General features: G+C 46.0%; 1 protein-coding gene across 5 annotated transcripts in view; it reads right to left on the bottom strand.

Annotated features, from left to right (window-relative positions):
* Positions 1–14,535, bottom strand: part of MDGA2 (MAM domain containing glycosylphosphatidylinositol anchor 2) — a 328,803-nt gene that overhangs the window by 49,405 nt on the left and 264,863 nt on the right. For all 5 annotated transcript variants that reach the window (XM_084522442.1, XM_084522443.1, XM_084522444.1 and 2 more), the window contains one exon: positions 164–312. In XM_084522442.1, the coding sequence (XP_084378568.1) occupies positions 164–312 (149 nt within the window). The remainder of the gene's footprint in view (positions 1–163; positions 313–14,535) is intronic.

The following is a 14,535-nucleotide window of genomic DNA, read 5'->3' as shown; positions in this document are numbered from 1 at the left end:
ATGACTCCGATTCACAGAACGTGAAAGGAGGGAGGAAAATGAATCAATAATGTAAAGTAAAACAAAATAAAAAAAATGAATAAAATAAAATAAGGCCAGGCTGCCTTCACAGAGGTCAGCACATCAAAAGACACCTCCCGTATGAACCAATTTCTCTCCTCACCTGCCTGATCCCTAGGCGATAGGCAAGGATGCGGTCCACAGCGTCGGGGTTCATCTGGGTCCACTGGAGGCTGTAGGAGTAAACACGGGGTCTGTTCTGCCACAGGGGGTTGTAAGTGTCGTAGTAGAACTCGGGGGCATAGGCTTTGCCTGCAGGGGACAGCAACAAAAAAGGGAAAAGAAAGAAACCAAAATGATCAGACAGGCAGTTTGGGAGCCAAGTGTTGATACCCAGCCTGTAACCGCCCTCATCTCCCTGCATTTTGAGTCATTCTGTTAAACATCTTCCAGAAACGCATTTTGGAATTATCAGCCTCCATCCTTTTTAAAAAGAGTCATGGCAATGGTTTGCCTTTATCATTGATTGCTCCATGGCATCCTTGGCCCAGGTGTGAGCAGGGAAGGGGAAAAAATCATTGAGCTTCTAACAAAGCCAAGCTGGAGTGATGTAACACAGCTCTGCACTAATTTTTCATGGCCCAGCTGATTAAAATAGAGATATCAAAACAAGCTGCACTGCACTGAGCAGGGTAAGACTCAGTGACAGCTGCTGTACCTGGCACAAATAATACAAAATGACATCCGTGAGCTGGGAAATACAAGATGGATATTTCCAGCGACTGCTGCCTTCATCGCATCTTCTCCTCTCCCACCTCCCTAGTGAAAATGTACATAAGCCATCTTTTGTAGCACCACAGATGTGCAGACTTACAGCATTATGTACATTATTTAGCAGAACATCCCAATCTGCACAAGAGATACAGAGGGGAAAATGACATCTCACCGTGCATCCTGGGTACACAGACATTTCACAGAATGCTATTACAGCCTTCTTCCTTTATAAAGGTGAAAAACTTAAGCACAATTCCCTAAACACATGAAAGTTTAGGGAATATAATACTATTTGAATTCATTAAATTTGAGTTTCTTTTAAACCCATGAATACCAGTGACACCTTCACAGTTAAAGTACCTTTGTGGCCTCTAGGGTGTCCCATAAAGAGTGATTTGTGTATAATAGCAAAAATGAGACAGTGCCCAATCTGGTTGCCCAACCATAGGCATGCAGTGGCATCTGAGGTTCCTGGGGTAGCTGAGACATCCAACCAGGGTAGAAGATGTCTCACAGGAACTATTAGACACAGGACTTGCTAGAGTCATAGCTGGAGCTGCAGGCATCATCCCAGAGCCTGTACCACCAGGCACCGCTGTGCAAGCAAGTCCACAAAGGCTCCCAGAAGACTTGGCAGGGTTAGGGGCATCTGAAATTAGAGCTGCCCCAAAAACCTTTGAGAGGACAACGTTTCCTTAAAATGCACAGTTAGAGCATACCCCAGAACTCTCGGTGGACTTGGCCTAGAGGAGCAATGTGTTTCAGAAGTGAAAGAGCACACACACACACATGCCAGAGAGACACTCATCAGCTTTCTATTTTTGAGTCATTTTTCATTGATCTTTTATTTAGCACATCACACCACCGCCACAACGTTGCTTCAGTTTCTTAAAGTAAAAAAAACAACAACAACAACACAAAGTTTGGATATACTCAAAACAAGTTTTTACAGCTGGACTTGTAGGAAGCTTGGTTAACCACCAGTTTTTGCACTGCAAGGTACAACTGGAAGAAAGCCCCAAGTCAAAACCAACTACCATTCATGGGACAGGTCCATCCTTGCCCTTCATGGCTCTGCCTTTTTTCTTTGAACTTCCTATGGTTCAAGAGCAGTACTGTTAGGAATAGGACATGGCAAACACAAACCAGGTTCTGCTGTGTTAAACATGGCATTTTATCACCTGAATTGTGCAAAAAGGAGACGAAGCACGGGAAACAGAAACATTTGCAGGTGATGTTCTCCCATTAAAGGTCTACAAGACACTTGGCATTAGACAAAACCAGAAGCAGAATGAGGTCTTTCCACATCCCAAAGCTCATACCTGTTCTTGTTCCGTGGGGAGATTTTGCCAGTGGAAGTAATTATGAAATGCAACGAACAACACAGGATGGCCTCAGGAGAAGATGTGAGTTGCCTGCTCATGTAGACCTAGGAGAAGGGTGTGCATTCACTACTCAGCTCCTTAAATTTGGGTATTAGGAGTGTGTGCCAAAATACACAAGGTATTATTAGAGACAGATGGGAAGCGTTTTGCCATAGATGTCTCAAAACTTCAGTCATCAGAAAGGTAATGAGAAAAGGGGAAAAGAGAAAGGAAAAAGATTGGCAATATCTTGTGGTTACTGAGTAATCTTTTACCTTTGGCTGTGTCATCCTCTCCAGCCATGCCTTCCTTTCCAGAGGATGAAAAGCCCTTTTAGCCAAGCCAGTTCAGCCAGATTGCCCAATGAGGCTGCACATTCAATTAGAGCAGATTAGAGCAGATATGTTAGTGCTGAAGTAGCAAGCAACAATACTCCAAGGAAAAGAAGCAAAGCTAAACTGCTGCTTTCAAAAATGAAATGTAAGATAAATGAAGAGAGGATCACTGGTTGGTAAGATTTGTTTTCCTTATTTATGTGCAGTGGAAATAATAGAAAAAAACCTCACGCTGAATGCAAATGATAATCTTCCCCCTTCTACTGCAGGTGGACATAATGGCATCTCTGGGGGTCTACAAAAAGGATCCATAATTAGACGCTTGTCACAATACAGGCACTTGAACAACATAGTCACCTTTTGAGAAATAATGAGGGCTCATGAAGAGTTGCATTATTCTAAATCCCTCCTAACAGAAGAGATTTCTGGTGCGAATGGAGATGCTGAAAATTTAACAACACAACATTAAGTCCTTAACTTGCACACTTCAGAAGTACAAGAAAGCTGGGCAGGGTTTTAGAGTACGCAGAAATCAGTTGTTGCCTTTGATGGTGCAGGAGCTACGAGGCATGCAGGCAGTGTACCTGGCCATGGAAGAGCTCACATCACCAAGACCCACCACCATCCAACCGTTCCATTTCCAGAGGAGATGTTGTCCAGCAAAGATTCTCCCTCACCACAGAAATAAAGAGATGATGAAGGGTGTGACAGAGCTAGCAACAGCCCTCGGCTCAGCATGGTTCGGGTGTGCGGAGACAGCAGGTCACCTAGGGGAAACCACCTGCATTAAGGATTAGCTCAGCAGCCAGCTCCGAGCCCTGGCCGTGCTTGCCAGAGGCTATCATATATGTCCTGCCAGCAGAGATGTCTCAAGCACGCTGAGCGTGGGGTTGCTGCTGCTCATAGCCCATCTGGGCATCCCTTGGAGCTGCCAGCTCCAACTCCATCTGCCCTTCTTCCCCCAGTCACACCAGCCTGAACTTCCAGAAGCAATCCCCCTGTTTTGTTCTGAGTACAGTAAACTTTTGCCTGGCTCGTATCATTTGCCCTTTTCAAGCACGGGCAGCAGAATTCACCTTCCTCTCCCTCCCTTCAGCCTGTGCAGCTGGATTTATTACAACTTTTCAGGACAGGCAGGCAGGGCTCAGCCTGCCTCTGGGACCAAAACTCACCAGGCTTCAGCTCCCTGGCTGTACCTGTGACAAACTGACCATTCGAATGCAATTTTGATGCACACTGGTCTCCCGCAGCCCAGGAAGGGATCCCCAGATTTTTATCAATTGAGTTATATTGGGGAAAAACAGTGGGTAGTGTCCTTGGTCCTAAGGAGAGCTCTGCAAGGCAGAGCCAGGAGGGCCACGTCCCTGGGCAGGGCAGCCTCTCACTGCCCCACTGTTCCTGGGGGTCCCAAAGGAGGAGGGTTTATGCCATGGCACTTCTTTGTGTCTGTTAAGGCAATCTGCAGTCAGGTTTAGAGCTCCATTAGCATGCACTAGCTTTAATTAATCCCTCCCTCTGTGCTCGCACTGCTGGAGTGCGAGTAACTGTGATGCTTGGGGCTCTGCCAGGCAGAGGAGGCACGGCACAGTTTAATGCAGAGTATAATATTGGTTTTCCTTCCCACCACTAACAAAACTTTTATTTTTTTACCTTCTGAATGTGTTGCATGTGCAGAATACAGCAGGTTGTGGCTCTGTATGGCAGAGGGCTACAGCAGGGGAAGGAGCAGTAATGCTGAGTGTGGCTTTGCTCATCTGGGCTGGCCCCTGCGTGAGGCAGTGATGCACAAACAGACCAGCTGTTTGTGTTTGAAGGCTACATGGCTACAAGAAGTGTGAATTCCTCCCCAGCATGCTGGCAGAGGCTGCCCAGCACAATTACACGTCCTGCTGCATTTGCTGCTGCTGTTCCATCAACCCGAATGCCTCCACATGAGAAACCAACAGTTACCAGTTACAGCAAACCATCCTCCTGGGCACGGGGTGGGTCAGGATTTTAGCTACCTCACTCCTCAGGTTAGCACAGGATGAAGAGAAAAACCCAGCACCCAATTCACCATCGGATTCATCTGGATTCAAGAGCACATCCCAGCCCTGCAGAAACCTCCGAATTGGCAGATAGCATCCAGGAGAACATCCTACCTGCAGAGCCACCTCCAGGCAGCAGCTATGGATAGAGGCAGGCTTCCTAAGACAGTATCCTGCTCTGTCCCCTGCCACTGGAGAATATCTTTGGTTAAAACTTGCTAGATATAAGATTCTATGAAAGTCTGAAACGGGACTTCAGGGAGATGTGATACCAGATCTCAAAAAGTATTGAGGATGTGACAGTGATTAATTAGTGTTGCATAAAGGCCCTTTCTGAGCAGCCATTCCTAAACATCTGGGTGGGACAAGAATACACTCGCTTTTAAGATGCATTGAGTGTGAGCACTGACTAAGTTGAGGTGTTGTTTGTACAATGGGTTACTAACTAGGGAAAAGGTAGACAAGAATATTCATATGGAAAACAAACTTGCTGCCTGCCGTCTCTGCACTGAGCGGTTATCTGAGCCACCTTCTGATGAGGCCACATCAGTACTGGAGGCAGCGTAGCATGGAGCCTCACCACAACAAACAGCAGTGTCCCCGAGATGGAGCTGGAGAACAGGGCACAAAGCAGCCTGCAAAAACATCTCAGCAGCTCCAGCAGCACCATCACTTAGAGCCCTAAACACCGCTGCTTGACTGAAAGAAATGATTGGAGTCACAGAACTATGGAATATCCCGACTTGGAGGGGACCCACAGGGTCACAAGGATCACTGAGTCCCACTCCTGGCTCCACACAGCACCACCCAAAAATCAGGCCCTGTGTTTGAGAGCGGTGCCCAAACACTTCTTGACCTCCGGCAGGCTCGGTGCAGTGCCCACTGCCCTGGGCAGCCTGTGCCAGTGCCCGACCACCTCTGGGTGCAGACCCTTTCCCTAACCCCCAGCCTGACCCTCCCCTGTCCCAGCTCCATGCCGTTCCCTCGGGTCCTGTCGCTGTCCCCAGAGAGCAGAGCTCAGCGCCTGCCCCTCCGCTCCCTGTGAGGGAGCTGCAGGCCACCATGAGGCCTCCCCTCGGCCTGCTCTGCTCGGGGCTGAGCAAACCCGGGGACCTCAGCCGCTCCTCATACTTGCCAGCCTGGTGTGGGTTACAGCAGGATTTCCCCAGGAGCTCACTAATGCACAAGAAGTTGCAGACTATTAGAACATAGCTGCATTGATGCATTTAGCCATGTTTCTAAACAATCTCCAGTTTTTCAACCCACGTGCAATAGCTGCACTCATCCATGCTGACCAAACCAGCAGAAGACACGCATGTTTTTTAATGTATGGATTCAGTGACAGCAGCTAATCGATATTAAAGGAGTTACTATAACAGACAGTGTTAAAAAATCATTAATTTCTGATGGATAAGAGTCATCAAGGTACATGCTTAGTTTCAGTAATTACTTATTTCATAATGAATCTGAGGCTGGATCAGGAAGAGGAACAAGCATCATCTGTCAGCAGCCCCAGTGTGGCAAACAAATGCATGGCTCTTCCCCAGGAACAGCCCCTCTCACTCAGAGCCCTTCTGCAGTCACCGGCGTTTCTTGTGCAGCCTCTTGCACACAGCATTTCAATTCCTCCAGGCAGTACATCTCAAATATCATCTACCGGCTCTCTGCTAGCAGAAGGCCAAAAATAGTATGGAAGACAATAGGGAACTGATTCATAGAAAACAAACGAGAACAGAAAAGCCTCTTCTTTGCCGCTGCTTACTGCTGAAGTCATGCTACATCCCTCTGCATCACTGAGATCCTAGCAAAAGCCAAAGTGCTGTCCTGAGAAGGGAACCGATGCACTCATTTACATGGGTCCTGAGCTGGTACCTTCCAGAGAAATTCCTTGACCGGTCACAGGAGACCTTTCCCTGGTTGTTTTCGCCTCACTCATTCATTTATCTCTTAGAAAAATGAAATAAGCTCCCAAAAGAATTATTTTACTTCACTTGCCAATACATGCCTTCCAAAGTAAAATAAGAAATCAAGAACATGCATTGCAAATCTAAATTGTAATGAATGCAAACACAACCCACTGATTTCAAGCAATGGCAATAAAATGAACAACGACATTCTCTCCCTAATTATAGCAGCTGACTACATACCCCAGATGGAGTCTCTGAGTGCCGGGTTAGTGTTTATGCTGGCTTGTCATGCAGAAACAAACAGTAGTAACTGTGCAGGCACAGCACCAGTAGCAGTGACAGCTTTAGTAGACACACAGACAGCACTGAAGGAATCATTTCCTTGCGTTGTCTGTTTATGTTCCCCCTATCTTCATATCTATTTCTGCTAATTTGCTTGGTGTTAGACAGTTTGCGAATGCAGCATCTTTGATATCTCTGTTCCATATTGGTAGCACATATGCACTTTAACTTAACATGACAAGGAGTTCAATATAAGCGATGATCAGGGTGTCTTGCACTTTATAACAGCAGCTATAAATGTTTAGGGAAAATAAAATAAAATCAGAGATTTACAAATGCTTCCCCATCTGGCAAATTCAGCTCCAGACCTTTCTATCTTTAAAATGCATGAAGAGTATAAATCCTAAACAAAACAATATATTTAACTGTGTAAAACACTGCGAGAAACAAAGTTTATGAAAAATGCCGCCCATTACTGTGCTCTGTTTTATGGCAGGATATATATTTTATGAAGGATTTTCAATAAGAAAGAAGAGATACTTTGTTCATTATTTGCATACCAGAAAGGGAATATATGTCTTCACCTTCCCGACCTGCTCACCCTCAGCAGCCCCTGCAGCTGTCTTGTGCCCCACTGCAGGCTCACCCCTCCCGCTCCCCACAGCCCCATTTTGGACTCCCCACTGCCACTGCCCCTCCTGCCCGTCCCCATCCATCCCAACCTAATTGGTGCCTGAGTCACAAGCACCACAGGATGCATGGCACAAAGGAAGGGGTTTCAATATTTAGAAAAATATCTATGATTTTTTTTTTTTTTCCCCAAAAACTGCTCTTAGAAGTGAAAATAGCTTTTCCAATAGCTTCAGTCCCTCTGGGAACTCCTGTTCTTGTCACACCTGAACCAGCCTGTGACCAGCTACCCCCACTTTTCCTCCTCAAATTTTAAGACAGCATTAACAAAATCAGCTTCCCCCTTCCTGAGCTTTGCAGATCAGTCCCTGCTGTGGCTTTCTGAGGGCTCTGTCACACCATGTACAGGCTCCCTCTGCAGTCTTCTTCTGTATTCTGCATTTCATACGCTACCTGCTTCACACCAACAGTCACAGCACTTCACATCACTCTCTTCCATGGCAGCCTCTCCTTTATGAAACTAAAAACTAAAACCAAAACCTAAAGCCAAAAACCTAAAGCTTGGCTGATTTCTCTGTCCAGTGATGCAGCTACAGATGCCCTCTTCCCTGCTTGCAGCCACCATCATCCTCCCATCATTTGCTTGTGGACAACATTTCTCAGTTGGGACCTTCTGTAAAGCCTCAGATCTTTCCATTTGTACTGCTACATTGTGGGTTTTGTCTGCACAACATCTCTGAGATATCGCCTGGCCAAAACTTGAGGGCTGATGGCAAAGAGCACAGACGTGGCCTTCCCTTAGCTGTCCTAAAGAGCCACGTCCAGGGACAGGTTTGTGCTTGCAAATGCAGAGTCTGGGAGTCTTGGTGCTACCACCTGTTCCCGCAGCCCCAGCTGACCTGTGAAGCAGGAATTTGTCTTTGGATGAGAAAATTAACACTGAAACCTCCTGATCCAACAGGAATGAGGCAGGGAGGGCTGGAAGGCGAGGCCTGAACACCATGAGCCTGGGGACGATGCTCTCCCACACCTCCCCTCTCTTCCCATGGGACTTGCCAACATTAAACACTCGGTGCCATGGTAGTGCTGTCCAGCAGAATGACTTGCACTGTTTTACTGCTTCTTTGGGCAGCCTGGCTTCTGCAGCTTTCAAGCCACAGCTTCCAGAAGCACACCTAAAACCAAGCAGCATGAGCCAGCAGAACTTTGTCCCGTGGGGCAACCCCCAGCTGACTTCTCCCTCCTTGCCCTTCTTGGGTGATTAACTCTTCTTTCTTTTCTTCTTCCCCTATGGAAGTCTTAGATCAAAATTAAATAAATGTGCACCACTGTGAGACAGCCCCTCCCTCCACTCCTTAAAGGTGAGGCTTTGGTCTCAGATTGTAATTAATTAATGTCATTTTTCGCCTCTTCCTAGCTGACAGCAAAAGCACGCTGGAGACCCAGTGATAGCGCCTCACCACCTTTGGTAAAAGGTCACACTTGGCACCGCTTGCCACGCTGCTGACCTGCGAGAAATAAATATCCCAAACTTCCCCACGCTGCCTCAGCTGAGCCGGGAAATTAATTGTCCAGAAGGCAGTCACAGGCTCAGCACCCACTGCCTTTAATGGGCTTTGGACCAGGAGATGGGTGAAAAACCCTGTGAGCACAGTGAGAACTGCCTTTCTTATCCGCGTGCCTGCCGTTCAGCCTGCCCAGGGCGGGTTGCTCTGGGGCCCTGCCACAACCTGCTGCTGGGGGCTGCCAAAGCTCCTGTCCGCAAAGCATTCCCCACCAGCAGGAGCGAGTTCAGCAGGAAACAAAACAACACCGACCCTCCGTGTGCTCTGGAAATTGTCTGTGGAAATTGTTGCACATTTTTCGGAGCCACTCTGGGCTCAATAGCACTGTTACGCTCTCCACGGTCTCCAAGGTCTTTAATTAAAATCAAATACCCGCTGTGCCCAGCAGATGAATGACAAATAATTTTTTAAATGGCAGTGGTACTTCAGAAGGAATTTTAAGACCACACAGGCAAGAATATAAAGTGGCATATGGTCTTCTACTGTTCCCTGAAGTTCCCAGCCATCCATGACTGTTCCTGTGCTGGAAAACAGACTATGTTGGAAAGCACAGACTGGGTGGGGAACAGAAATAAAATACCACAGCGCCAGTGTGACTTGAGATGTGGAATTGGGATAGGAGGCTATTGCAATCAGTGACACAGTAAGAAATTTTCTCCTGTCCTTGAGAAAGATAAAAATGTTACTGCAACCATCATTAAGCTTTACATGAGAGATTATAACTTATACAGTCAGTTTATAGTCTGTAACATTCATTTAGACTTACTGGAAAGCTAATAACTTATAGTCAGCTTGTAATCAAATCTTCCTTAGAGAAGCAGTGCTACAGACAGTGAGGATTTAGAGGTAGTTTGTATGGATGTCTTCACAAGGAAATAAATTAATTCTAACAGTAAGTCAACCCACTCGCTCTGCCATACCGAAAGGCAGCTCCCTCCATCCCAAAATCTAACAGCCCACAGCTGCTAACAGAGCTCAGCCCGTCCAGGCCCTGCCTCAAACTCATGTCTGCTCACCAAAACTGAGAGCTTTTCTCTCCAGACTCGAAGGATTCCTCCCACAGTATGTATCTGTACTGAGAAAAGGGAAAAATTAACATACCCAACCTTCCCATGAGAGTTTTCCACCCCTGTCCCTCAAGACACCAATATTTCCAATGACAAGAGTTGCAAAGCACCCACACATCCCACGGAGCACCTGGAACACCTCTGGTGCACGCGGGGAGCTCAGCAGGCAGCACACCAGCGTGTGCCCATCGTAACAAAGCCACCAGCACAAAAGCCCAGAAGAAACAAGTCCAAGGGGGCTCAGCTGTGCTCAGGCACTTGTCTGCAAGATGGAGACAGCCTCTGCCTGCTTCTAGCGCTGCTGAATTGGTGCCTCTGCCCTCAGTCGCTGCTGCCCTGCACATCCCTGCTGTATCCAGGCATCTGCAGCTTTGATGTAAGCGGGCCTGGCAAATTATAAGCTATTTGCATGCAGGAAAAAACCTCAGCAGAACAGCAGTTATGAACACGTCTGCACACGGTGGCAGAAAAAAAAAAAAAAAAGAAAAAAAAAAAGATGAAAATGCAAATAATGTAATGGCTTGCATGGGTAATCTGGCATCAGCTAACAAACATGCCTCTGCTCCAGCTCGCTATTGCTGCTCTGTAAGAGCACAGAAGTGATACAATCACAGTGCTTTTATCTGACACCACAGAGCCCATCTGCTTTTAAAGTAGAGAGGAGGTGGGTGGATCAAGTTAGCTTCAGACACTGTTTTGGACACTAATTCCTTCTAAGAAAGAAGGATTTGGAAGAAACAGTCCTGTCTTGCAGTGGTTTGGGCACCTTTGCACCGGCTCATGCGTGGCCCCGGCAGAAGACTCGCTGCTTGGCAAGCTGCTGCACCCAGACCAACAGAGACAGCAGAGCTGTGCTTACCATGGCCAAGGACAAAAATGCAGGCACCTCTGGCTTCCCCAAGGGCATGTGTGCAGACAGGGCTTCCCCTTGCTTTGGGCATTACCTCAGTAATTACTCCATTAATGCCCCTTCACTCCTAATTGAATTAGTTTTAACACCACGGCTGAATTGCTGGCTAAGACTTGGCAGCACAGAGAGTGCGATACAATGCAGTAGAGCCTGGGTACTCCAGTCCCTCTCTGGGTTTTGATATGGTCCCAGAGGTCAGAAGGAAACAGGACTGATTAAATCGTTTGGGATTATTGCACATCCTTCTTGGTAGCCAATTAGCACCAAATAATTTCCGTACATACGAAGTTCTCACAAAAAGAAATTGTGCACTCACAAAGCAAGAATACAAAAAAAAAATAATAATTGCAAATGCAAACTCATTGATTTCAAACCCATTGAGGTTAAAGCAACATTGTATAAAGTTCTGCCCACTCAAGAAACTCAACTTTCAGACCAGGTATCAGTAGAGCTGACTTCAGAAATGAGACTGCGAGCTGCCAGCATGTTTTCAAAATGTGCAGTTTCAACAAATCTCCATTTATAACCTGCATCATCTTCAAAGATCGGTAAAGGAAGTCTTGGCAAGAACTGGATGTCATTGTACTGTTAGAAAATGGTAGGACCAGTCAACTAGAAAATGAATTATAAGGTAGGGGTCAACCTGGAGATTAAAACAGAGGCAAGTGATTCAGATGAGCCTGAGTGAGAATGAGCCAAATGCAAAGGCAGTGTTGCTCTTGGGGCTCCCAAAAATGAAAACTGGCAAAGGAAAGATGTTACAGCATCTCCCCACAGATTTTCAGTCTATTCAGTGGGACTTGCAGAGACCCAGAATTTAGCTGGTTGGATGTAATTATAATATCACATGCTACACTGTGTAATTAATGCAGAAAGAGGTGTAATCATACCAGTATTTTTTCATTGTGTTTTGCATTGCCCTTCCACACAAAATTCTCACTTTTGTTTTACAGCAAAACGGAACCGAGGTGAATTTGCAAGACGACATTAGATGTCTATACTATTTTATATCAACATCGAGGAGGCCTCAGCACATGTTCACATGGCTCGCCTGCAGCACAGCGAGGCCCAAGTGCCCCCACCAGGCTCAGAGGGCTGGCAGCCAGCCCCCCAGAAGCACGGATCCTCAGGTACTGATTTTTTTTGCAGCTAAAGCCCTGGATCTTGCCTGTGAGCAAATGATCAGTTGCCTGGCATCAGGAAGGAACGCCCTGCACTCAAGGAACAGGGCCTCAAAACCAGGCAGTTTATGCTCGAATTTTGTGCTCCAGATGATGGGCAGGAGCATATCCCCGAAAAGAGAGCTCGCAATCTAATAAAACAGGTGACTGTTAAGAGTGGTGCTGCATCCTGCTGCCATGAGGAAGCCAGCGATATGGCGTGGATGAAAGGTCTCCGAGGATTTCAGTTAATTTAACCTGTCTGTTACTCCCCTGAACCAGCCAAGCTGCAGCAATGCTCTATTCAACAAGAGCAAAGCGCATTATCCAGAGGTGAAGTCTGCCTCCAGACAGGATTTTAGGTCGTGGCTCTCCAACTTAAACCCTCTCTTGCTTTTTTTTTTTTCTATTACCTCTCTCCCTTGCCACGTTTCGGTGTCACGCTGTGCCCTGCCTGTTTTAAGTGTGTAACTTGTCCTTGAAGTGCTCACTCCAAGTCACTTTGGCAGTCTGGAACACAAGCACCATGCATTTAGCCAACTCTGCTGCATATTCATACATAAATGCAACTTTTAAAGTAATTCTCCAGTTCTCATTGTAAAAAAAAAAAAAAAAAAAATCATCTGAAGGTTTTGGAAGGGACATAAAATCCTTTACTTGGACACAACACAGCCTCATTAATGGTGCGTGCTCTTATGGCTTGTCTATACTGGGACACGCTCAAGCTTGAAGATGTCTTACCAATACCTTCTTGTGCCAAAAAAGTTCTGCTCTGTGGAGAGGATCTCCTACATTGATTAATCATAATCTGTCAGAGGCTCGGAGTGGTTTTATACAGCAATATTTTTACATGGGGGGGGGGCAAATCTTCAGCACAAGTGCAGTATCTTTACCACCCTTTTTTTTTTAATTAAAAAAAAAAAAAAAAAGGTTAGTTTAGGTATTTTAAACAATTTTGTATCTTTTTTGGCACCAGAACATCCAACCCGAAAGGAAACATCTTAAACACCTGAAAGGTGGCACAGTCACTGCGGAGCCCAGAGCTTTCTGTGGGGCAGGCAAGGCAGCTGGAGGGCTCTCTGGGGGCACCTCCTCCCTTCACCCCCCATGATACCACCCCACAGAAACCAGCAGCAGAGTCAGAGCACGATAAAAGATGCAATAAGGAAGTCGGCATATCAAAAAGAGATGCACATAATTCATTGTAAGGATTAAGTGAGTAACACTGTTATAAGTTCGATTGTAACATTGATAATGAGTTTAATGGAAAGTGGAAAGCAAATTTGGATTGAAATCAAACAACAAAAAATATTTTTCCTCTGCTTTTGCTCTTAAAAAAGAATCCTGAACCGATGAATTCCATGTTGGCTTTTGGGAGGAGGCAGGCTGAAGGTGATGTTATTTTCTCCTCTGTACCCGTGTGTTTCAGTGCAATCAGCGTGCCCCTTGTACGGCTGGTTTGCTGCCTGCAGCAGGGCCATGGCCATGACCTTCCTACAAGGAAGACGCCAACCTGGTGACTGCTCTGGATCTAGCTCTGTGTTTAATTTAGCTCCTTTTTGTCCTCAGTCCTTTGGCATATTTCATGCTGAATTACCAAATACCAACCGCACCCACTCCAGCAAGTGCATTCCTGTGTCCTGGGCCCTGCCTGGAGCACTCGTGTGTTAGCATGGGGCACAAAACTGATTGAGGGGAAAAATACCCTTTGTTAAAAGGTTTAATGGGACCACATTTCAGGACACGTACACATTATTTAGATTAGCACAGACATGAATTCTGCAGCTGAGGAGAAAAGCCTTGATGTTTTCCTACACTAAAAAAGCTGTTTTGAAGTTTGATTAGGTTTCCTTTGAACTACGCAATGTTTCAGAAAACATATTCCACTTTACTGGGTTTAACCTCTCTTCATTTATCTTTGAAGGCCCCCATTTCTTCTTAATTCTGTTAAAAAGCCATTTCTGCTGTGTGTCAAACAGTGACTTGGTTGGGTTATATTTAAAAAAAAAAAAAAAAGTTTCTCTTTTGCTAGCATTTTAAGATTTTCAGGACAGCAAATATCAAAGGTAGCTCTTTTTCACTGAGAAAACAGATATTTTTTTTTTCCTTCTGAAAGATGTGCAGGCTCTGGGAAATAAATATTCATGGTGAAAACACTCCTGTAGCTTCACCTGTAAAAAGAGCACCTTCTGGATAACCAGCAGCCTTTAGACCCCAGTAGCAGGGCTGTGCAGCCTGACCCTCGGCCAGGCGCCGGGCAGCCTGGGCAAAGCCCTCGGTACCTGCCAAGGAGAAGGGGCCACGCTCTGCCTGACATCGTTCCCCTTTGTTCAGCATTTAGGGACTGCCCAACACTACTGATCCCTTTTTAGCAGATCAGCCATGAGTTGTGCTCTTGACAACACGCTCATTTACATGGAGTCCTCAAAGAAGAGAGAGAAATTCTCTGGCTGTGCTAACACAGCATTTTCTCAAGAAAACAGCACAGATTTTTAAAACTTTTTTTTCTTTTTT

The sequence above is a fragment of the Aythya ferina genome, assembly GCF_964211825.1.
Source record: "Aythya ferina genome assembly, chromosome: 5".
NCBI lineage: Eukaryota > Metazoa > Chordata > Aves > Anseriformes > Anatidae > Aythya > Aythya ferina.
This window is presented reverse-complemented; position numbering and strand designations above follow the sequence as displayed.